The 25,348-nt window shown below is 41.2% G+C and overlaps 1 protein-coding gene across 2 annotated transcripts in view; it reads right to left on the minus strand.

Annotated features, from left to right (window-relative positions):
* ADCY8 (adenylate cyclase 8) overlaps positions 1 to 25,348 on the minus strand; it is a 424,989-nt gene that overhangs the window by 145,281 nt on the left and 254,360 nt on the right. The window contains exon 8 of one of the 2 annotated variants that reach the window (XM_073632261.1): positions 953 to 1,150. The exons of the other annotated variant lie outside the window; for it this stretch is intronic. Within the exon in view, the coding sequence (XP_073488362.1) occupies positions 953 to 1,150 (198 nt within the window). The remainder of the gene's footprint in view (positions 1 to 952; positions 1,151 to 25,348) is intronic. 2 annotated transcript variants of the gene reach the window in all.

The following is a 25,348-nucleotide window of genomic DNA, read 5'->3' on the forward strand; positions in this document are numbered from 1 at the left end:
TTTCACTTCAGGGTAGGAACTAATGTGATGAGGGCAATACATTTTGTATTACGCTGCATAATGCTCTCACTAACTAAATACAGGAAATATAAGAAGAAGCAATTATTGAGGGAGACAATAAAACTGTGAAGAAGTCAACGTTAACTCACATGGTCTTCCAACACAGACTGGTGTAACCACAACTACATGAATGGTCTTACAACACTTAGGTCCTAGTAGTAAAGCAAGCCTGGCCAACACACATAATAAGCACCTGTTCCATCTAAGCCCTTGCCTTTCCAACTAAGCCCCACCTCCTGTCAACACTGCTTGACACCCATCACTTCAAACAATGAGAAAAAAAAATGTATGCACTATCGTAACTACCCATGGGGAAAGTGCATCTTTACTCAACTTTTACACATTTTTATTTGGTAATCTCTTTGAATCCACGCCGAAATGTACTGAATACTTGGGGAAAGTTTGGTGCTTAAGTGATACCTATTGTTGGGTAACATTAGTTATTAAATGTGAAAGCTTTGAAACAACATGATAGGTTTCTTATACAATTGTATATTGCATCTTTAATTCCTATACATATTTTTTTTTTATTTGGGCACCAGGACAAATAGAGAGGTTGATTATCTTAATTAGGGCATAGACAGGAATGAAAACTTGACAGGGGCTTATTGAAAAAAAAAAAAGTTTTGTTTTAACATACAATTTAAGTTAGCTAATAAAGAGTTTTGCATAAAACTCCAATCTTTCCATGTTAATCAATGGCTAACACAATGCATTACAATACCACCACATCCTTGGGAAACGGTGTACAAAAACCTTCATAGCTAAACCTTCAGAACTTCCTTCTCTACCCTCATTTACAGCATGATGATAACACACATGCACCTCCACCAACACAAGGACATTTGAAACAATGATGAACATGGAAGTGAGTCAGCAGAGCCCCGGCTACCTTGTGCTCCAGGCTGGAATCTTTAAACATCAGTGAGAAAGGCTTGATATGCTCTCTTCTCAACTTATCTCCACTCCGCAAGTCGATGGTGTGCTCTATTCGCTTGTTAATCTCCTCAGGCCCAGATTGGACATGCAAAGCTTGTGCAAGATGGTTTGGAAGCAGATTTATTGAATTTCTTGTTAGAGCAGCCAGAGTCTAGGGGAAAGCACATGCAAAAAAATAAAACCTGCTAGTCCCCTGGGTTTAAAATGCAATATATATATATATAAATAAATGTATATTTTTTTTCAGAACAGGTTGCACTGCAAGTCAAAACAGCATTCCATGCAAATGTTAGAAAAGAAACCAAACCCAGAAAGCATGAAAGGGCTTTTTAAAGAGGACCTGTCACCATTGTATGAGCTTACATCAAGCTTAAGTAACTTGTGACATTTCTAATTTTAAGAGCTTTCTCCTTCCATTGGAACAATTGGCTTGATTCGTGACCAAGAGAGGGGCTACGGTGTCCATTTTACAACATGCTTCCTGTATACTTCTTATCTACATAATTTCTTTTTTTAGAGACAAGTAAATTAAATGCCCAGCTTGGCTCCTATTTCACTAATGTCCACCATGACAGATGGATCCCAATATAAACCCCAGCCAGAGGTAAGAGCCAGAAGCACAATGTTCAAGCAACAGTTGGAAAGGTGTTTTTCCATTTCCACTACTTCTCTTATTGACATTTTTCTCTTATTCTGTGAGTAAACTTTGGAAAAATGATATCAGGTAAAAGACAATGGCAGAACTTAAAGAGATGGCTTTGTAAGGACGGATGAGGGTGATTAGAAGAAACCAAGTAAACTATGCATATACTTAGCCCTCTTATCTTGGAGGGATGTCCTAAATGGACATTAAGAACATGACTCTCAACTTAGGGTCAGGCCAACTGTTCCTATGGAAGGACATAGCTTGGAAAATAGCTATTTTTTTTTTAGCAATTAATCGATATCAGAAATATTCTTTCCCTTCGTAAAACATTAAAACATTTTTGAAAAGCGTCAGGTCCTTTTTAAAGTGAAAGAGCTAACATTCATGAAAATGCAATCTATCTATTCACTAGGAAAATTGAGAAAATGGTTAGGGTGGATGTTGGTTATGAACCCACAGTATGTACAAAGCTTTGCTATACAAACCTATAAACTAACACCAGCTCAGCAAAGCGAGCAACACAAGCCCCTGGATCCAAATTAGAGCTATAGTCTCCTTCTGTGTCCCACAAAGCAACACAGTAGCCGATTTGCCAATTGAGAGGAACCTTATTGCACTGTGGGATGCTGGGGAATGGGCCAGTCATCCAAGTTACAGTAAAGTTGAGGATTTTAGGAAGCATGTGTCCAGGTCTGGGGACCAACTGAAAGGTGTCCTATAGCACTATGGGATGCTGGGGATTGGGCCAGATGACCGAGTTAGAGAAAAATTGAGGAGATCATGAAACATTTGTACAGGTTTGGGGAGCCCCCAAGGCACACAAGGATTGAAAAGCGCAAGCAGAAAGTTTGTGGCTCCTCCTTTGCTGGTCTACTTTCATTTCTTGGGGGTTGACTTTAAAATTGCTGTCTCCCACTAGATATAAGCTATTAACACACAGTCTTAGGGAACCTTGAGTCATGATTTACCCTTTATGGTACCCATCTCTAAAACACCCCTCCCAGTGAGGCCATTACAAGTGTGTATAATGAAGTTTACAGTCAGGACTCGTTCATCTGATGAACTGCGCACATGAGTGACCTAAACAGGGCACGTAGAAAACCATACTTTTCTATGTGCCCTGCTCACACCATACATGTATGGTGGCATGCATAAAAATGCAGCTAAACAGACATGCTGGTTTATTTACTAAAACTGGACAGGGCAAAATCTGGTGCATGCCTGCATAGAACCCAATCAGCTTGCAATTTTTTTTTGCCAAAGCTTTATTGAACAAGCTGAAGTTAGAAGCTGATTGGCTACCATGCAGAGCTGCACTAGATTTTGCCCTTTGCAGTTTTAGTAAATCAACCCCTATATGTTATCTGCGCAGAGTTCAACCTCATGGTGTGAACAAGCCCTCAATGATTCAAGCAAATATGAGAAAAATTAAGGCCCAATGTTTCTCTACTCTTTCTACAAATGCTACTTGTTCACCTGCCATGCTGATCCTGTTGCTATAATACTATGAGAAATTAACTTGAAACAAGTATGTGGGTATGGATTCTGACTTTATATTGACATTACCCATCTATATACTTGTTCCAGGAAAGTGACTCAGAATATACAGAAGCCAGTGGGTAAAGATAATAGCCAGCCAACCTAGCAAGGTCAACAACAGAAGCCCGCATAGATCTTTAATGACAGTAATAACTTTAAAGGTACGCTATGAAAAGTGAGGTAACCAACGCTTTTCACCCCTGTTCAGTTTCACAATTGGCATAATAGGGCAACATTTTAGTGCTAACTGCAGCTGAGGTTTTATAAACTACGTAAGCAGAAGAAATGTGGTGTAAACCATGGGAATGACTCAGATATCAGCTTTTAAAAGAAAAATAATTGGTATTATGCTGTGATGGTTCATTTATCCAGGTCATGGCACATCTAGTAGTAGGTAGTCACATGCAGCTGGATTTGTTCTGTAATGCTAAAGATGTTTTGGAGCTTACCACGTTATAAATTTCTATTGGGTGTCAGGAAGATACCCAACAATGACACCAACAATGGGGTTATGTAACTAGGACAGGATGGCACCACAGCCTTCACAACCCCTTCCCGTCCTGCTCTTGGACAATCAACATTTACACATTCCATTGTGATAGGATTAAGGTGAATATAAATGCTAGTGTACCTTCCCTACACGCATTAGAACTAAGGAAATGGTTTGGTCAGCTATGAAACACCTTCAAGATTACCGAACAAGTCCAGTTGAATGTGACTAACTACTACTAAATAATTGGTGCTATGGGTAACACAGAGGGTGCCTTTGGTAATGAACTGAGCCCCATTACAACTTATTATGGCAAAAATACGGATGTGGTAGAGCATCTCTGTGCTTCTTATGTATATATGACATTTAAAGACACAGAAAGTAGTAATAAAAAAAAAAAATACCTATAAATTATTTTCTGATATAATTACACTTTATTTTTAGTGATAAACACTCTAAACTGGTCACTTGGTATTCCATAAGTTGATTTTTTATAACCCAGAAGCTATCTTGATTTTTGTACCAGGCAAGTAGGTGGCCCGTAAAGATCAAAGACCAAACCTTAAATTAAAGGGCAGCCTAAAGCAGCACTCCAGTCAAAAATAATACTAATAATATTATAAATCCCCCCCCCCAAAAAAAAACAAAAGCTTTTGGTGCAGTACTAACCTCCAATCTGGAGCTGTGCATCTTTTTCTGTCACTAAATGCCCCAATCTTTTGGGTTGAATGAGGGCAAAAATCATTCAACCCTCTTCCCATGAACTCCAGCTGTCATGGACCCGCCCCTAACTTGTGACTTGACAGTAAAAGAGAAGCAGCACGGTGATGAACACTCTGTCACTCCCCTCTGTTTTCCCCTCCTATAAACATGCCCCTTATTAGCACATGAGCTGTCCTTGTGCTGCTTTTTCTTTTTCTCTTCCTGTCTGAGCTCTTCTGTACAGGGGACTACAAGAGGCTTATTTCAAGTCAAATTCAGGTACTTACACTGCTTGCATTTAAAATGTATTAACGGTTGCATAGCTATATCAATATGTGTCTTTTATGTCTGCCTGGAGTTCAAGCCAGGCAGTTACTGGTAAGAAAAGAAAATTCACATGCTGAATCTCTCGGGCACAGAAGTGGCAAGATTTCTTAATTAGGAAGCCATATGATGGTGTAATCCTTGTGCTCTTAATAATACACAGTATATAGCATGTCAATTTACACAGCTCTTCACCTATATATTGTACATTCACATCAGTCCCCGTGCTCAAGGAGCTACAAAGTAGGGACAATTTAGACAGGAGTCTATTAACCTATCAGCATGGGTGTAGCATAAGGGGTTGCAGGGATCACAATCTCAACCCCACCCCTAGCTCCAGGGGGCCCCTGAAACCTCCCTGTCATATTATCATATCCTCCACAAAATCCAGCTCCGATCTGCCCTAGGGCCCCACAGCCACGCTCCAGTACTGGGCTTCTACTTTGCCTTCCACAGTCCACACCCCTCTGTTCCCATTGGCTGGGGAGAAACTGCAAGCCATTTCCTGAATAGAGAGGAGCATGGGGTGAGAACAGCCCAGGATGGGGAAGTGTCTGTGCTGTGTGCTGGCAACATGGACTGGTAACCGTGCTCATCGAGGCAAGAGGAGGAGAGTGCCGTCCTATAGCCATGAAGGGACCTATGTCACTGGTGAGGTAAGACACCGCTCAGTGTCTTCTTGTCACCAGCTGGGATTCTCTGTAACCCCCCCACTTGGGGATGTCCGCTTACCCCATTTCCCTGACAACTGGGGAAAAGACACACACCTCCGGGAGGTGACCTTCCCCCAACACCTGCCAACACTGACAGAGAAACCTTCAGAAACTGCTAAAACAAATCCCTTAACACCTCCTCGGGGGGCTGCAGGCTCCAGATTTTGTGTCACATGGCTTTGCCCTCCCAGATCTAAGTTGCCCCCCCCCCCAAAACCCCCTGACCACCGCGTCCACCCTGCATGCTATGCCCGGCTGCTGAGCTCCTTTCTCATTACAGCACTCTATACCGCTCCTTCTCCGCAGGGCTGAAATCACATTCCTTTACAACACATCCAGTTAGCCATGATCTGCACAGGGTGTATCTGCCTACTGCAACTGCACTGCCGTTCTGACCAGAGATTTTCACAGGTCAGAAGGGCAACATAAAAGCCACATACACCCTGTGAAGACTGACAGACTGTGTGTAAAGGAATGTGATTTCAGCCCTGTGTAGTGGGGGGGGGGAGCTGTATACAGTCCTGGGATGGGAAAGGAGCTCTGCCAAGTGACCTACCAGGGGTCCCTCTCCTCTGATTCTCCAGTGGTGATCCCTGTCCTCTGATGTAAAGAGGAACTCAAAACTCTTAAGCCACTTTGAGTATCTTGGCATGCGGTGGATCTATCTGCACGCACGTTGGAAGTAATGTGGGGGGGCCCAGGTCAACTTTTGCATCGGGGCCCACAAGCTTCAAGCTACGCCTCTGCCTATCAGCATGTCTTTGGAGTGTGGCAGGAATCCCACACAGGCACAGGAAGAACATGCAAACTCCAAGCAGGTAGCGTTGTGGTTGAGATTCGAACCAGTGACCCTAGTGCTGCTAGGCAGAAGTGCTAACCACTTAGCTACTGTGCTAAAGGAAGTCCCTTGATGAAAGAGTGGATTTTTTTTGGCCTGCAAATATTTTTAGAATATACAATGCAGCCCTCATGCTGAAAAAGTTTGAAGACCCCTGATTTACAGAATGGCCTCTACTGACCACTAAAGTTCTTGCTATTTGACTATTAAAAGACTCTGGTCAACGCTTAGTACAGAAAGGCGACAAGGGGGCGTTCTCTACACCTACAGAGAACTATAGGTCCTGCCCAGATAGCAAGAATAACTTGCCACAAATTTATGACAGAGTTGAATTGTCTATCTGGTAACTTGCTGCACATTTTCACTGACAAGTTGTACACTTGCAGAGCATTTGAAGCACAAGTTCTAGTTGACACTTTTACAATTTGAAGCAAATTTGCATGGCAAGTCTCTAGCAAGTGCAAAGTTGCAGTGGTGAGTCTACAGCAAAAGCTCTGCAAGTCTAGAGCATGAAAATTCAGCCACAGTGCCCCCCTGTGGCGGGATGACTGTTGCACAACATAACTGAACCAGAACTTGCAGCAGACTTCCAAGAGGTTTGCAAAGAAAGTTGACCTGGAGTCATGCAATGCGTACTTGCTGCAATTGTGCCACAACCCTGTGAAGCCTGGCAGGTCTAGCAATAGCTTAGCAAGTCATTTTCAAACTTGCAGCACAACTGCTTGCTATCTGGGTGTATACAGCTTGGATCAAAGAGCCAGGGTCCTCCCCCAAGGAGTGATTTGAAAACGACGACTTCACTTTTCAGTTCTAAATAAAGTGTTCCTTTAAGAAACTCAATGTTAAGTCAATTAATGTTTCCACCGAGGACAAGACTCTTTTTTTAACCTCCTCTTATTATACCTTATGAAGCCAATAAAAGTATCTAACTGAGGCAGGAAATTGCATTACCGTAAAAAAAGCCAATAAAAGCACGAGGAATCAATTAACCTCTGGAAAGAGCTTCTTTCACATGGAAAATGTAGAAGAAAAAAAGACATTGTCCTCAGAAAACGAACCGTCTCCTCCCCTACAGCAACTGGAAGCTTCACCGACACATCTCTATGTCATCTTCACAGTGCGAATCCATTGACACTGCATTAAACAGACCGAGGAACAATGAATACTATTAGTATCCGTCATAGACTGGCCTTACGCGTTTAGCAATGACTCTCCTAGAAGTGATACAGTGGTGGGGCATTCACACTTAAGTAATCTGTTGCGTCACTGTGCCTTGCATTAAGGCAGCCCAATAATTGGAAATGGGTTGGCTACGAACCACAAAGGAGGAAAAAAATGCACATGGCCCTTTTTTTTTAGAGACACGGCACGTCACATGTGTTGGCAGCCCATTCATTTCAACATTGACTGCTTTATAAATATGCCCCTAAATGTATTGTTTTTTTGTTTTTTTTTTTTATTTTTGGGTATTAAACCCAAAAGTAAACATTTATTATATTGCAGCTTACTAATTCTTACATGTGATGGCTCCATTGGTTTTCTTTTTTAGGCTTTCTTTTCTTATTTCTCACTTGGTGATCCTGCCAGTAAGTCTGTTGTTTTTCAAAGGAACAAGCTCTTTTCCAGGTGTAGCAATTACAAGGAAGATGTAAATATGAGGTTGATATAATTTAATGTCATTTACATGGGGTATTCCATGTTTTTCAGGAATATATTATATCAATATTCATAATCATAAAGATAATAATAATAACATAATAGAATCAAAGTTGACATATCAAATGTAATAATAATAAAGTATATATATATATATATATATATATATATAAAATAACATAGCATGTCATATAATCATCCAAAAATCATAATATTCATAATCATAGGGATAATAATAATAATAATAACATAACAGAATCAAACAAAGTTGACATACCAAATGTAACAATAACAAAGTATTTAATACATATAATAACAAAGCATGATTGGTACAAAGAATTCAAAGTTAATAATATAAAGCAGCATTTAATACAAACATGATTGACAAGATACATTTATGGCTTTACTCATACATCCAATATAGGGACAAAGCCATAATAATATTATAATTAAAATTAAAAAAATGGAAATTTTAATATTATAATATTATTTTGACTTTGTCCATATATTGGATGCATGAGTAAAGCCATGAATTTATCTTGTCGATCATGTTTATATTATATGCGGTTTTAAATTATTAACTTTGAATTCTTTGTACCAATCATGCTTTGTTATTATATATAATAAATATTTTATTATTATTACATTTGATATGTCAACTTTACTTGATTCTATTATGTTATTATTATTATCTTTATGATTATGAATATTATGAATATTATGATTTATTGCTATATTATGTTCCTCAAAATCATGTATTAAATAATTTATTATTGTTACATTTCATATGTCAACTTTGTTTGATCATATTATATTAATATTATTATGTTCCTCAAAATCATGGAATACCCCATGTGACTGACATTAAATTATATCAACCTCATATTTACTATTATATATATCATGCATTATTATTTGCAATGACATGCCTCAGGTAAAGTCCCATCACCTTTCTTTTTTTCCATATAAACTCAATAGGGACGACGGAGGCATGCCTTTGCTGCTTGTGTCAGGTCACATCTATTTTAAGTTTTCCAATTACAAAGAGGAGACAAAAAAAAATTCCACTGACAGGGGCGCTTACAATGTTTAGCTTTTATTTATTTGTGTAAATTTATTTATCCCAAAAGGAAAAAGAAAACTATTTTCTGTAACAGTTTATACGGTGAGAGTTGGATCCTGGCTTCAGTTTGTTAGTGTGTTTAAATCTGATAGTCCATCTAACACTCCCCCCCCACCCAGACTGACATTGCTGCCATCTGCTGTGTCCCCTGTGCTCCTTAATCCCAATCATTTATTTACAATGATCAGCGTTTATTTATGCATGTAAAACCTTTATCCCAAATAGAAAAACTGTTTGCTGTAACTGACTGTATAAAAAGTATTTGCTGGATTTTAGCTTCAATCTGTTAGTGTATTTAAATCCGCTAGTCCATCTAACACTCCCCCCCCACATGACAATGCTGCTGTCCAAAGGTGCCCCCTGCGCTTCTTCATCCGGGGTTGTCTCTAACTAATACAGGAGGTGTGTTACTGGCCACATCACCAGGTGAAAACAGAAGGGGGAAAAAAAAATATAAAAAAGAAAACTAATGCAGCCACCACATCTAATGATTGGTAAGCCGCAATATATGACATTTTTGGTTTTGGGTTTAATACTGCTTTAAGCAGTGTAAGTGACTTGGCATTAGCCATTCGCAGTCTGCTATAATGGAAGTCATTTGGTATTGGCCGCAGTCTACTGTAAAGCAGAGCTCATATAGAAGGATTGTGAAGCAGCACAAGGAGGTATGCAGCAGTTCAAGAAGCATGCTGTTCGGAGGCGAGCCCGCCGCGAGCTCCGTGAGTGTGATCGCGGTTCCCGCGGGCTCGATGTCCGCGGGGATACCCGCGATCGTCTCACGGAGAGGAAGAACGAGGAAATGCTGATGTAAACAAGCATCTCCCCGTTCTACCCTAGTGACAGCACACTGATCACAGCTCCCTGTAATCGGGAGCTGTAATCAGTGTCGTGTCACACATAGCCCCTCCCCCCCACAGTTAGAATCACTCCCTAGGACACACTTAACCCCTACAGCGCCACCTAGTGGTTAACCCCTTCACTGCCAGTCACATTTACACAGTAATCAATGCATTTTTAATCGCACTGATCGCTGTATAAATGTGAAATCGCAGATCGCCGCCATTACTAGTAAAAAAAAAAAAATATTAATAAAAATGCCATAAAACTATCCCCTATTTTGTAGACGCTCTAACTTTTGCTCAAACCAATCAATAAACGCTTATTGTGATTTTTTTTTTTTTACCAAAAATATGTAGGAGAATACGTATCGGCCTAAACTGAGGGAAAAAAATGTTTTCTTATATATTTTTTGGGGATATTTATTAAAGCTAAAAGTAAAAAATAATGCGTTTTTTTCAAAATTGTCGCTCTTTTTTTGTTTATAGCAAAAAAAATAAAAACCGCAGAGGTGATCAAATACCACCAAAAGAAAGCTCTGTTTGTGGGGAAAAAAGGACGTCAATTTTGTTCGGGAGCCACGTCGCACGGCCACGCAATTGTCAGTTAAAGCGACACAGTGCCGAATCGCAGAAAGTGCTCTGGTCTTTGGGCAGCCAAATGGTCCGGGGCTGAAGTGGTTAAAGCTTTTGTGCCCGGAGTTCACGGTCAAGTAAATTATGTTTGGGGATATTTCAACTAATTCTACGGCCCGGAGTCACAATGATCTCTCTCCGTGCGTTGGGTACAGAAGCCAGGCTTTCATATATCTGCACATTAACAAAGGAAGAGGGAAGAATGGAGCTCCTGGCACTCTCCCCTCCTGCTGGGACTGGAAGTGTGACACACAGCGGGGCTCCCGCTTCCAGGATGCATGTGTCTGAATAGCCGCCAGCACTCCACCGCTCAGTCCGCAATTTAATAGTTAGTCAAATCATCCCTGCCGTTTCCATGGCAGTTGTCGGTCTCAGGACATCGAAACGCACTCCATGTCAGCTCCGTTAAAGGAAAACTCCCTTCCCATTATCTAATACACCTTACCAGCGCAACTGTAATTTAACCGCTTCAGCCTCGGAAGGATTTACCCCCTTCCTGACCAGAGCACTTTTTGCCGAAACGGCACTGCGTCTCTTTAACTGACAATTGCGTGGTCGTGCGACGTTGCACCCAAACAAAATTGACGTCTTTTTTTCCCACAAATAGAGCTTTCTTTTGGTGGTATTTGATCACCTCTGCGGTTTTTATTTTTTGCGCTATAAACAAAAAAAAAAAAGCGCCAATTTTGAAAAAAAAAAGCAATATTTTTTACTTTTTGCTATAATAAATATCCCCCAAAAATATATAAAAAAAATAATTTCTTTCTCAGTTTAGGCCGATATGTATTCTTCTACATATTTTTGGTTAAAAAAACCCGCAATAAACGCGTATTGATTGTTTGCGCAAAAGTTATAGAGTCTACAAAATAGATTTTTGTAATTTTTATTATTAATTTTTTTTTATTAGTAATGGCAGCGATCTGCGACTTTTATTGTGACTGCTTCATTATGGCGGACACATCGGACACTTTTGACACCATTTTGGGACCATTGTCATTTATACAGCGATCAGTGCTATAAAAATGCACTGATTACTGTGTAAATGACACTGGCAGGGAAGGGGTTAACCACTAGATGGCGATCAAGGGTTTAAATGTGTCCTAGGAAGGATCTCTGTCATGTCACTAGGCAGAACAGGGAAATGCCTTGTTTCCAAAGGCATCTCCCTGTTCTTCCGCTCCGTGACACGATCGCAGGCCGCGGGACCCGCGGGCACGGTCACAGAGTATGCGGCAGGCGCGCGCACCCAGAATGCCGCCATTTAAAGGGGACGTACCTGTACGCCCATTTTCCCAGCCGTGCCATTGTTCCGACGTATATTGACATGCGCTGGTCAGCTAGTGGTTAAAGGGGAACTCCGAGCAGAATGATGCAGCTCTATAATCATTAAAGTGCTTCTAAAGGAAAATGTTTTTTTTGTTTTTTTGTTTTTTTGTACCGAACACTTGTACCCCCTTCCTGCCCAGGCCAATTTTCAGCTTTCAGCGCTGTCACTCTTTGAATGACAATTACTCAGTCATGCAACACTGAGACTTTGAGAAATAGAGCTGCTTTCATTTGGTGGTATTTAATCAACGCTGGATTTTTAATTTTTTTTAGCTAAATAAATGAAAAAAGACTGATAAATCATCTTTCTTCATAAATTTAGGCCAAAGTGTATTCTGCTACATTTCTTTGGTAAAAATACAGTAACCCAAATCAGTGTATATTATTTAGTCTGTAGGAAAGTCCACAGATTGTGTGAACCAGCCCTAAGCACATGGGAAACTCTCCAACAAAGGCCAATATAGTAGTAAAAACTCTTCCCTAGCCCATCCAAAACAAGAAGCAAAAAGGGCAGGACACACATTAAAATGAATATTGCCCAATATTGGCTTTGACCTCTGTGAGCTGCTGCCTATCAGGATGTGTTCTGGATATGGCTCAAAATGGCTTTTCTTTCACCTCTGTCCAAACCTGGGAACCTATGGCTTCAACATTCTAATGGCAGACATAGATTGGCCCCACATTCTATATGCTATACCAATAACATCCTCAAGGGGGCACTGACATCTGCCTGACTGGTCAAAATACCCTGCAGGTGAGAGAAGAGTGAAGATTGGAGGAGGGAATGTCTGCTTAGTGTCAATAGTAAAAATTTAAAAAAATAATTACCGTTCAGTTCATATGAAAAAAAAAGTGCACACAGAACGTACACATACATATAGCAAACATAGAGATATACACAAAACCCCTAATAATTTATATATATATTGTGTTTTCATAGGCAATCTGGAATGCAGTTAATACATTTTTACTATGATGCTAAATAGAGTGCTCGAAGGTTTGTGTGTAAAAATGTCCTACTGACCTTAGGATTCAAGAAGACATAAGTTTCCTGAAAGGGGGTGGGCAACCTCACACTCTAGCTGTAATGATACTACAAATCCTATGCCTTTGCCTCCGGGAGTCATACCTGTGGTGGTCAGAGTCTTGAAATGACTCATGGGATTTGGTGTGCCTGTCCATGGTCTAGGCCAGCCTTTCTCAACCATTTTACTCCAGAGGAACCCTTGAAATAATTTTCATGTATCGGGGAACCCATCAGGGGTCAGTGGTCAAAATGCCCCTTATATTGGTGGCTGGAGGTTAGGATACCCCCTTACAGTGGTGGTCAGAATGGCACCCTTACATACAGCTAAAACGATCATTGGTCCATAGTAATAGCCAGCAACTTCACAGATTCTTTACTCATTTCATAATATATGGGTGCAATGTCCAAATTGCGAAGCAAAATGCTAAGAAAAATTAGCTGTTTGGACATTGTACCCATATTTATGTAACCAATAAAGAGTTGAGCTTGGACAAGTCTTGTTTCTGTGTATAAAACATTCACTGGTGTCCCGTAGCTGGCTCTGCCAAGTGGCACCAGCTCCAAAACTATACAGACACCAACAGGTGGTAGGTCAATCAGTCACACCTCAAGGATGCCATGTCAACCTCCAAAGGAACCTTGCTTGAGAACGGCTGGTCTAACAGTACACTATGTGGCCAAATGCTTGTGGACACCAGACCATCACACCTACAGTATGCTTGAAATCCATTTCAAAACCATGGGCATTAATATGGAGCCTTCCCTGTCTCTGAGACTTCAACAACCTCCACTCATATGGAAAGGCTTTCCACAAGATTTTGGAGTATGGGAATTTGTTCCTATTCAACCAAAGAGCATTTGTGATATGAGCTGTTGGATGAAAAGATCTGGCTTACAGTTGGCATTCCAGTTCATCCCAAAGGTGTTCAGAAGGGTTGAGGTCAAGGCTCTGTGAAGGACACTTAAAGCGGATTAAGTGGAAGTTAGTTCCACTTTAATGCTCCCCCTCTTCACAAACAGAATTGTGGAATATGTATTATTTCCCTATTTTTTTTAATTCTTAGCCCTGTTCCCTACCGCTCTTCTTGCTAGGCCAGAATGATTTAATGATTTGTGCCTGGCCCTGCAGTCTCTTCATCCCATCTCCTAGGAAGCTGTAAGATCAACACACAGAGCAGCCAGAGGGAAGTCTAAGAGGACACGTCATCAGAGGTGGCTGCCTGCACCCTGAAATGGCAGCCAGCTGAAGATGACCAAGATGGCGGCACAGGAAACATTGAGTGGTACCCGAATGGCTGAATCCAGCTGGTGACTATGTGCTTTGAAGAGCATTACAGCATTGCAGGTAAGTGGGGGGGGGGTTGAGTGCTGCTTTAAGTTCCTCCAAAACTGAAAGACGGCCGTAAAGGCTCAAGGTGGCTCTCCCACATCTCTTCCTTCTCATTTGGCTGAGACAACAGCGGGAGCCATTGGCTCCCACTACTGTCCATCACAGCCACTGAGCCAATGAGGAGAGAGCAGGGGAGGGGCTGAGCCACGCTCCATGTGTGAATGGACACACAGGGCATCGGCTTGGAATCAAGCCTGCTCGGATGCCCCTATATCAAGCTGCTTGCACTTGGCAGGAGGGAGGGGCCAGGAGCTCTGGCAGGGGACCCGAGAAGAGGAAGATCGGGGCTGCTCTGTGAAAAAACACTGCACAGAGCAGGTAAGTATGGGATATTTGTTATTTAAACAAAGATTTGCCTTTAATATCACTTTAAATTGTGTTTTTCTTATATTCCATTTGATTTCAGATTCAAAAATGTGATATATATATAGTTTATAAAGTATATATATATATATATATATATATATATATATATTATTTTGTTAGAGCAGCAGTATGGGTTGCAGAAGCTTTACAGAAGCAGCCGCATCATGCGGCAGGCAGAAGACGACAAAGGGACAACAAGAATAGAATTTGCTTTAGAAAGTTTTCTTTCCCTTGAGGAGTTACACCAACAACAGCATCAATGGCCGCCACATGGACCAAGGTTGGAGGACCTCAACTGGAAACCATAATTGAAAAAAAAAAAAAGATTCTTCTACAATTTTTCTTTTTTCTAGATACAGCAGCACCAGCATGGAGTCCATGGACCAGACAGGGAGTCTGCCGATGAAAAGAACATAAAAATAGAATTCTTTTCTTATTTTATCTACCATGGTGCATCAGGGAGACTGGGAATAAATGAAAACAGCATTCTTTATATTTTATACATTTTATTTCCAGTAGTACTACAGCAACATGAACCAGGCAGAAGAAAAGGGAGGGGGGGGGGGAGCAACAACTTTTTAGAAGTTTTGAATAGAATAAGAAAGCATTAGAGCCCCTGGTTTGGGGTTTTTATTGCTGTCTATGGCATTTCCCCCTCTTATTCTGTACTGATTGTTACCACTGAAGAAAGTGATAGGAAGTACAAAATCTGCATAGGTAAATATATTTTGTTCAGTTTTAACCATAGCTACACATTAACCAATGTTTTTATTTCAAAATATAAAAGGAGCCAACCCTATATAAATCCATGCGACAGCTGTCCCTTTAAGTGTGAAACACACTAATAAGTCAAAAAATATATAAAGTAGGTGCTAATTAAGATTAAAAATAAATAAATACATTTTTGGTATTGCACAATAATGATTATTATAGTGGGTACAATCTTTATCACCTAGCACATGTTAATTTTAGGATGTATGTAGTTTAAGTGGCTACTATTATATATATATTTTTTGTTTGACATTAACAAATGTATTTGGGCACTCCCCATAATGGGCACGCATTGTTGGAGCAAGGTGGTAGTGGCCAGTCCATCAATGTAGGACAGTACAAGGAAGCACTAGAGCCAACTGATGTATTTGTACAACAGCTGAGGGATCCATTGGATGAAGAAATAGTAAAGAGACACCACAGAGCAGCATTTCTCAACCAGGGTTCCTCCAGATATTGCTAGGTGTTCTTTGAGCAATGAGCAATTTCTGGCTGTGAGATAAGCAAACATTGACTTCAATATTTTTTTGCTATCTGTAAGGGGGGCATTCATCTCGATGACCAATATTGAGAAACATCCTCCCAGTGAGCACCAATGTAAGAACATTTTTCCCACTGACCACCAGTGTAACATGGTCCTTCCCTACTGACCAAATTCCATATACTTTTATATATTCTTAGATCTCAGCTTACTGATCATGCAAAAGTGCCATTAGTGCCATTAGCTGAAGATATTGAAATTAATTAGCAGGGGTTCCCTGAGGTCTGAAAGTTTTTTTAAGGTTTCTTCCATGTTAAAAAAGCTGAGAAAGGCAGCCATAGACCCAAAAAACTTCTCCAAGCTCATGCAGTCACTCATTAGCAGATAACTTCAGGTGTTGGGGACCCGTTTGCTGCCATGCTTTGACTCCTAGGCTTCACAAGTTCCTACAACTGGTATGTTCAGTACCTTGAAAAAGTATTCATACCCCTTGAAATTTTCCACATTTTGTCATGTTACAACCAAAAACATAATGTATTTTATTGGTATTTTATGTGATAGACCAACACAAAGTGGCACATAATTGTGAAGTAGGAGGGAAATGATAAATGGTTTTCAAATTTTTTTACAAATAAATATGTGAAAAGTGTGGCGTGCATTTGTATTCAGCCCCCTTTACTCTGATACCCCTAACAAAAATCTATTGGAACCAATTGCCTTCAGAAGTCACCTAATTAGTAAATAGAGTCCACCTGTGTGTAATTTAATCTCAGTATAATACAGCTGTTCTGTGAAGCCCTCAGAGGTTTGTTAGAGAACCTTAGTGAACAAACAGATCATGAAGGCCAAGGAACACACCAGACAGGTCAGGGATAAAGTTGTGGAGAAGTTTAAAGCAGGGTTAGAGAGCATTAATCAGAGAAGCAGCCAAGAGGCCCATGGTAACTCTGGAGGAACTGCAGAGATCCACAGCTCAGGTGGGAGAATATGTCCACAGGACAACTATTAGTCGTGCACTCCACAAATCTGACCTTTATGGAAGAGTGGCAAAAAGAAAGCCATTGTTGAAAGAAAGCCATAAAAAGTCCAGTTTGCAGTTTGCGAGAAGCCATGTGGAGGACACAGCAAACATGTGAAAAAAGGTGCTCTGGTCAGATGAGACCAAAATTGAACTTTTTGGCCTAAAACCAAAATGTTATGTGTGGGGGAAAACTAACACTGCACATCACCCTGAACACACCATCCCCACTGTGAAACATGGTGGTGGCAGCATCATGTTGTGGGGATTCTTTCCTTCAGCAGGGACAGGGAAGCTGGTCAGAGTTCATAGGAAGATGGATGGAGACAAATACAGGGCAATCTTAGAAGAAAACCTGTTAGAGTCTGCAAAAGACTTGAGACTGGTGTGGAGGTTCACCTTCCAGCAGGACAACAACCCTAAACATACAACCAGAGCTACAATGGAATGGTTTAAATCAAAGCATATCCATGTGTTAGAATGGCACAGTCAAAGTCCACACCTAAATCCAATTGAGAATCTGTGGCAAGACTTAAAAATTGCTGTTCACAGACGCTCTCCATTCAATCTGACAGAGCTTGAGCTATTTTGCAAAGAAGAATGGTCAAAAATGTCACTCTCTACATGTGCAAAGCTGGTAGAGACATCCCCAAAAAGACTTGCAGTTGTAATTGCAGTGAAAGTTGGTTCTACAAAGTATTGACTCAGGGGGGCTGAATACAAATGCACGTCAGACTTTTCACATATTTATTTGTAAAGAAATTTGAAAACCATTTATCATTTCCTTCCACTTCACAATTATGTGCCACTTTGTGTTGATCTATCACATAATATCTCAATAAAATACATTTACATTTTTGGTTGTAACATGACAAAATGTGGAAAATTTCAAGGGGTATGAATACTTTTTCAAGGCACTGTAGCACTGACAGTGTGGATTCAACCACAGCTCTTAAGCCTAGACGCACTTTTCCATACATTTCACAGCATTGTGAATCTTTGAGAGAATTACAATACTGGTGACACCGATGAAGGGGGAGAGTTTTCTGACCCCAAAATGCATTGGCTGTATCTTAGTATAAACTTATAAATTTATTTGGACTCTTAGTCTGGTGATCCTTCGATTGGTGCATGTTTTTTTTTGGCAACCTGCTGGAGTACTTATTGGAGGGTAGCCTTGTCTGTTGTGGGCAACCTACCCTGAGACAGTGACATGGGTCATATCTGTACTTTTCTACAAGTTGTGCTTTGGCAGACCATTCAGAATAAATGGTTGGCCTTAACAAATGTGTGGTATTAGAATAGGCAGTTAAGCAGCTGGTGGTTCCAGGCATAGAGATCCCCCTGATCACCAGTGGGGATGGGGCATGGAGAAAGGTTTCTGCTTTCTTGTTCCAAGTCAGCTACCCAAGCCTTTCTTAACCCAACAGCTTCTTGAACTAGCCACCCATCTAGCATCTTCAGAAAGAGACTAACAATGGCAGCCTCCATCTGTCTCTCAGGAGAAGGTTGCTTTAAAGTGCACCTGAAGATTAGCTACCTAACATCTATAAATGTTGGGTGCCTTAGCAGTACCCTAAAATAATGACCTTTTTTCTTTAATTCCAATAGGTAAACAACAGTGAACTTCCGGTGACTTCAGCCTTATAGCTGTACATCTGCAGTGTGAGATCATCTATAGCACTGCTGCCTCTGACTGCTAGTCTCTCCATATTTGGAACAAGATCTGGTGATGCCCCTACTGTGCTGCTCACTGTTTTCCTTGCTGGAGAGGAAGCTGTATCTGAGGACTTGCAGTGCAAGTGTCTCCCTGCTTCTGCTATATTCATTTTGGGAATCTGTGCTTCTTCCACTTTTTCTGCTACTGGAATCCCCCATCAGCCATCACATTACCAGTACTAGAGGGCCAACATTTCTATGAGTGATTAGAAAAAGATTCACTAAAGGCAATACCGATGTCTAGTAATTAGCTTCCAGCTTTTTTTTTGCACAGCTTCCACAACCCAGTTACAAAACATAAGGGTAATTTTAGGCATACTTTTACAATGCAAAATCTTCAAACTTCTTCTGAATTAACCCATATGCACTATGATATAGGTAAGTATGACCCTATCATAAATGTATTCGGCCAGGGTAAGGTGGACAAAAATGGATGAGCCCACTAAAAGAGTACGGTCTTTTAAATATGTAATTTTGTTTAGTTGCCCCACACCAGCTGACAGCTGAAAAAAAGGCTTACAGTGGGAGTGTCTTTATAAGCTGATGGGTTGGAGGTGGAGTTGAGTAGGGAGTTGAGTGGGAAAAGTTTAGGGTAGACAATGTTGTGATAATTACTGGGCTTCCAAGGAGCAGGCTGGAGGCTGAGGACATAGTCCTGTGGTCACCTTGATTATGCTATAATAGACTGGGTTGGTGGCTCAGCATTTGCTTCTTTAGGCATATGTGTTTTGACAATGTTTCTTGATGTTTTGCTGGAGCGGTCCATTACATAAGAGTGGGATGCCATGGCCTCGGAGTGACAGGGTGATCAGTGGAGTGACACTGCCAGCAGTGTAATATACAGGATAGGATGTATCCACTTACAGTGATCGTGTGACAAACAATCCATCAGCCAGTTGCGTGCCAGCACTGCTCAGTCTCTGCAGACCTGTTATATAATACCATCCTCACTTCTTAATCCAATTCAGAGCAGCCGAGCTCTAATCAGAGACATGACCTAATGGCCGAGGTAGACTGTTACTATATATAGCCCTTCCAGGAGCTCAGGATAGCACTTGCTATAGCCTGGGCTTTCATCACAGCCTGCCAGATTTATTAAGGTGTCTCAAAAAATGAATTACCTGTGCTGCCACACAGCCATGGGAAAGTAGAACCTTGATACAAAGTCTTTGCATCCAAGCTGACAACACTATAAGCCTTGGGGAATTTCAACTGCATTTCTGTCTGTTAAGCTTTAAAGTGGACAAAGCAATTAGTAATAACACATCCAGGTATTTATTACCCCTCACAGAGATTACAATACTCCACCTGACAATGCCTTTATCTACTTTTCTCTCCAAAGGCATATTTGTTCAGACATCATCCAGGGTCACAATCTACTTCCTGACCTGAGATGTTAGGTCCGGGCTAACAAGCCCCCTTGTGATAGTTTTGGGCAGTGACAGGTCTTTATGGAGACATCGGGGATCTATTAAACCCTTGATGTCTCTACTGACATGTTGGTGGGTGGTGGGCTACTATACGCATGGACATAGCAAGCAGCGAAGCCAACTCCCAACGTATCACTGACCTTCTGGACAATATGATATGTTTGCCTATGACTCTACCGATGTGCGGAGACCGACCCCTTGACCACCCTCCTGGCGTGTGGCCTGCCTTTAAAACTCACTCTCACTCTCTTCAGAGCAGCATTCTAATTGAATAAAGGCACCATGAGGTTGAATGCGGTGGATGTTTCTAACTTGAAAGCCTCAATCAATCACATGGCTTCAATGGGTCGCAGACCGCAACACAGTTCCAACAGGAAATGGACCCTTGGTCCCAGGCCTTGCTAGAGGCTGCTTGTGTCTCTATGGAAAGCATTAACTCTCTAAAGGTTTGATGTTCTTCCTGGGCTTAGGATGGGAGGGGCTGAGGGGTGTAGCAGCTTCCAAAGTTCTCTCCATCTCACTTTGGGGGCTAGGATGGGGAGCCCCAAGGCACCCTGCCCTTCCCCAGCTGATGCAGCTATCACATCTATGGATTGGAAATACAGTATATTACATATTTGTTTTTAGGTTTAGATGGGTTTTAAGTGTTAAATTGTAAATTTTAAGGTTAAGCAATAATTTTATAGGATGGCTGTTAGGTTGAACTTAACTGTTAGGGATAGGATGCCAGTCAGGGGATGGGTGTTCATACAGAAAAGAACATTTAGCTCTTCTGTTGAATCAGACTACACGGGCAAGCCTTTGCTCCCCACGTGCATCAATGAGCCTTGTTGCTGGTTTTCCTTCCTTGGACCATTTTGGTAGGTCCTGACCACTGCAGTCCGGGAACATCCCACAAGACCTGTAGTTTTGAAGTTGACCCAATCGTCTACCCATTATAATTTGGCCCTTGTCAAAGTCATTCAAATCTTATGCTTGTTTTTGCTTTCAACACATCAACTTAATAGACAACATATTTACTTGCTGTTAGGGATGCACCAGTTTTTTTTAAGACTGAGTACCGATACTTTTTCTCAAGTACTTGCCGATACAAATTACAGATACCTGACCGGGTTCACATACACTATATTGTCAAAAGCATTGGGATGCCTGCCTTTACACACACACATGAACTTTAATGGCATCCCAGTATTAGTCCATAGGGTTCAATCAGGTCAGACACTGATTTTGGACAAGAAGGCCTGGCTCGCAGTCTCCGCTCGAATTCATCCCAAAGGTGTTCTATTGAGTTGAGGTAAGGAGTCTGGGCAGGCCAGTCAAGTTCCTCCACCCCAAACTCGCTCATCCATGTCTTTATGGACCTTGCTTTGTGCACTGGTGCGCAATCATGTTGGAACAGGAAGGGGTCATCCCCAAACTGTTCCCACAAAGTTGGAAGCATGAAATTGTCCAAAATGTCTTGGTATGCTGACACCTTAAGTGTTCCCTTCACTGGAACTAAGGGGCCAAGCCCAACCCCTGAAAAACACCTCCAAACCATAATCCACTATCTGCCAAATGATCTGGATCAGTGCACAAAGCAAGGTCCATAAAGACATGGATGAGCAAGTTTGGATGGAGGAACTTGACTGGCCTGCACAGAGTCCTGACCTCAACCCGATAGAACACCTTTGGGGTAAATTAGAGCGGAGACTGCGAGCCAGGCCTTCTTGTCCAACATCAGTACCTGACCTCACAAATGCGCTTCTGGAAGAATGGTCAAACATTCCCATAGACACACTCCTAAACCTTGTGGACAGCCTTCCAAGAGGAGCTGAAGCTGTTATAGCTACAAAGGGTGGGCCAACTCAATATTGAACTCTACGGACTAAGACTGGGATGCCATTAAAGTTCATGTGCGTGTAAAGGCAGGTGTCCTAATACTTTTGACAATATAGTGTATGTGCAGTCCAGTTTCAACAGAGGGATTTTAGCCCCCTCTGGTACGACTTTGTTCAGTGGTTCAGGCGCAAATTGTCAAAGTGTATGACAATGAAAATCGCACCTGAACCATGCTCAAAATTGTTCCCAACTCCTTATGAAAACGCACTGCGTCTGGCCCGCACATGTAAACTGTCTCCATTGAAAAGGCTGCAAGTTCACATATCATGCGATTTGCATGCAGTTCGAAATGCATACAATTTGCATATATATGAACGAGGTCTATGTGTCGGTTTTATTATTGGAGCATTTGCACAAGTACAAGTACTCATGCAAATGCTTAGTATCGCCACCAAAACCAATATCAGTGTCAGTCCAACGCTACTTGCTGCCTAATATATCCCACCCACTTTCAGGTGCCATTGTAACAAGATAATCAATGTTATTCACTTTACCTGTCAGAAATCATAATGGTATGGCAGATATGTTCAACATAGACACATTACTGCCTGGTTTATAGGGACATCTTGATCTGGAAACACCTCCTTTTCTAAGCTTGCCAAACATTACTAAGCGACTACTGGGTACCTTGAAACACCCATATATCTTACAGCAGCTAGCCTGAACAAATTATTTCTTATTTCTGTAGAAAACCCCAGGCAAAGGTCTCTTTAATGTCCTTGTAAAGGCTCCGGACCTGCTTTTCCTTTTTCAAAGCATTTTCAGATATATTTGCCAATGCTAAGGTGTTGTGTAATCTGTTTTCCTCACATTCCGAGCTGTTCATAAAAACATGCCTGGTTATTCCTGATAAAAAAAATATAACCTATATGTTTATTTGGAAAGAGAAAATGAACCCAACTGGATTTATCTGTCTATTCCCAGATAACGTACATGAGCTTCAGCTCCCAATAATTGTGTCATTGGTGTGGATTTTTGTACAGGAGATTGGCTTCTCAAACACCACAAATAGTCTAGTTAAAAAAAAAAAAAACTAGATCATTTGTACTGCTAATGATACCCAACAATGTGATTTACACCCACTTTCGGTGAAGCTCAAGAGTTTTATATGCAATGGAAAGAGAGAACAGAACCAGCCTAAGTATTTGGGAAATCTGTAATAGACTGGGACAGGAAGGTCAACACTCTAAGCCAGAGGTCTCCAAACTACAAGCAAAGGGTCAGTTTACTGTCCTTAATTGTGAAAAGCGGGAGTACCAAATAGTCTCATATCCCCAGAGGGCGCTGGTTACAGAGAAACACGCACGTTGGGCACCAGTCCTCAGGAAGGATGTACTGGAAATGGAGCGAGTACAAAGAAGGGCAACAAAACTAATAAAGGGTCTGGAGGATATTAGTTATGAGGAAAGGTTGCGAGCACTGAACTTATTCTCTCTGGAGAAGAGACGCTTGAGAGGGGATATGATTTCAATTTACAAATACTGTACTGGTGACCCCACAATAGGGATAAAACTTTTTCGCAGAAGAGAGTTTAATAAGACGCATGGCCACTCATTAAAATTATAAGAAAAGAGGTTTAACCTTAAACTACGTAGAGGGTTCTTTACTGTAAGAGTGGCAAGGATGTGGAATTCCCTTCCATAGGCAGTGGTATCAGCGGGGAGCATCAATAGTTTCAAGAAACTATTAGATAAGCACCTGAACGACCGCAACATACAGGGATATACAATGTAATACTGACATATAATCACACACATAGGTTGGACTTGATGGACTTGTGTCTTTATTCAACCTCACCTACTATGTAACTATGCTGTGAGAGGCCTCACACGTGACATTGTTCCGCAAGTCAGCCTGACCGCTTGGACCCGCTGGTTGTTTGTAACACATGCTGTGTAATTCCTTCAAAATTGTAAGTGTGATTTTATCATTTTATTAAAATCTTGGTGAAATACTACACTATGTGGATTTTTCTCTGTACTTTAACTTCCTCCATGGAGTCTATCTTAGAAGATCGTGGAACCTTTGTATGCAAGATCATGGGGTATATGGCTGCTTTGCAGCAAGGCGTCTGATGGTCTCCTTGTGGGATCAGAGCAGCTGGTAAGGAGCTCATTTAATCACTTGTGGTGATTCCTTTTGGGAGCACTCTTTCTTTGGTGGTGCACGTTATCATCATTCCTTCATGGCAAAGAAAGAGGGACTATTGAAGTTTAGAAAATCTGAGCAACTTTTTGCACCTTATATATATATATATATATATATATATATATATATATACACACACACAGTATCTCACAAAAGTGAGTACACCCCTCACATTTTGTAAATATTTAATTGTATCTTTTCATGTGACTACACTGAAGAAATGACACTTTGCTACGATGTAAAGTAGTGAGTGTACAGCTTGTATAACAGTGTAAATTTGCTGTCCCCTCAAAATAACTCAACACACAGCCATAAATGTCTAAACCGCTGGCAACAAAAGTGAGTACACCCCTAAGTGAAAATGTCCAAATTGGGCCCAATTAGCCATTTTCCCTGACCAGTGTCATGTGACTCATTAGTGTTATAAGGTCTCAGGTGTGAATGGGGAGCAGGTGTGTTAAATTTGGTGTTATCGCTCTCACTCTCACATACTGGTCACTGGAAGTTCAACATGGCACCTCATGGCAAAGAACTCTCTGAGGATCTAAAAAAAAGAATTGTTGCTCTACATAAAGATGGCCTAGGCTATAAGAAGATTGCCAAGACCCTGAAATGTACATATACATAACTGGGTACTGACATTTATAGGTAAAGTTGATCCAGGGATAATCCGATTGCCTCTCTGGGATCAGGAAGGAATTTTTTCCCCTGCTGTAGCAAATTGGAGCATGCTCTGCTGGGGTTTTTTGCCTTCCTCTGGATCAACTGTGGGTATATAGTATTGGGTATATTGTTTTTTTGTTTTTTTGTTTTTTTATGGTTGGACTGGATGGACTTGTGTCTTTTTTCAACCTGACTAACTATGTAACTATGTAACTATGAAATTGAGCTGCAGCACAGTGGCCAAGGCCAAACAGCAATTTAACAGCACAGGTTCCACTCAGAACAGGCCTCGCCACGCCATGGTCGACCAAGCAAGTTGAGTGCACGTGCTCAGCATCATATCCAAAGGTTGTCTTTGGGAAATAAATATATGAGTGCTGCCAGCATTGCTGCAGAGGTTGAAGGGGTGGGGGGGTCAGCCTGTCAGTGCTCAGACCTTACGACACACACTGCATCAAATTGGTACAAATTGTAGGAACTGCAACCATTTTTATACACAGTCCCCCCCTCCTCCATTTTCAGGGGCTCAAATATAATTGGACAAATGAATATAATCATAAATAAAATGTTCATTTTTTATATTTTGTTGAGAATCCTTTACTGGCAATGACTGCCTGAGGTCTGGA

Source organism: Aquarana catesbeiana, linkage group LG05 (genome assembly GCF_042186555.1).
Source record: "Aquarana catesbeiana isolate 2022-GZ linkage group LG05, ASM4218655v1, whole genome shotgun sequence".
Taxonomy (NCBI): domain Eukaryota; kingdom Metazoa; phylum Chordata; class Amphibia; order Anura; family Ranidae; genus Aquarana; species Aquarana catesbeiana.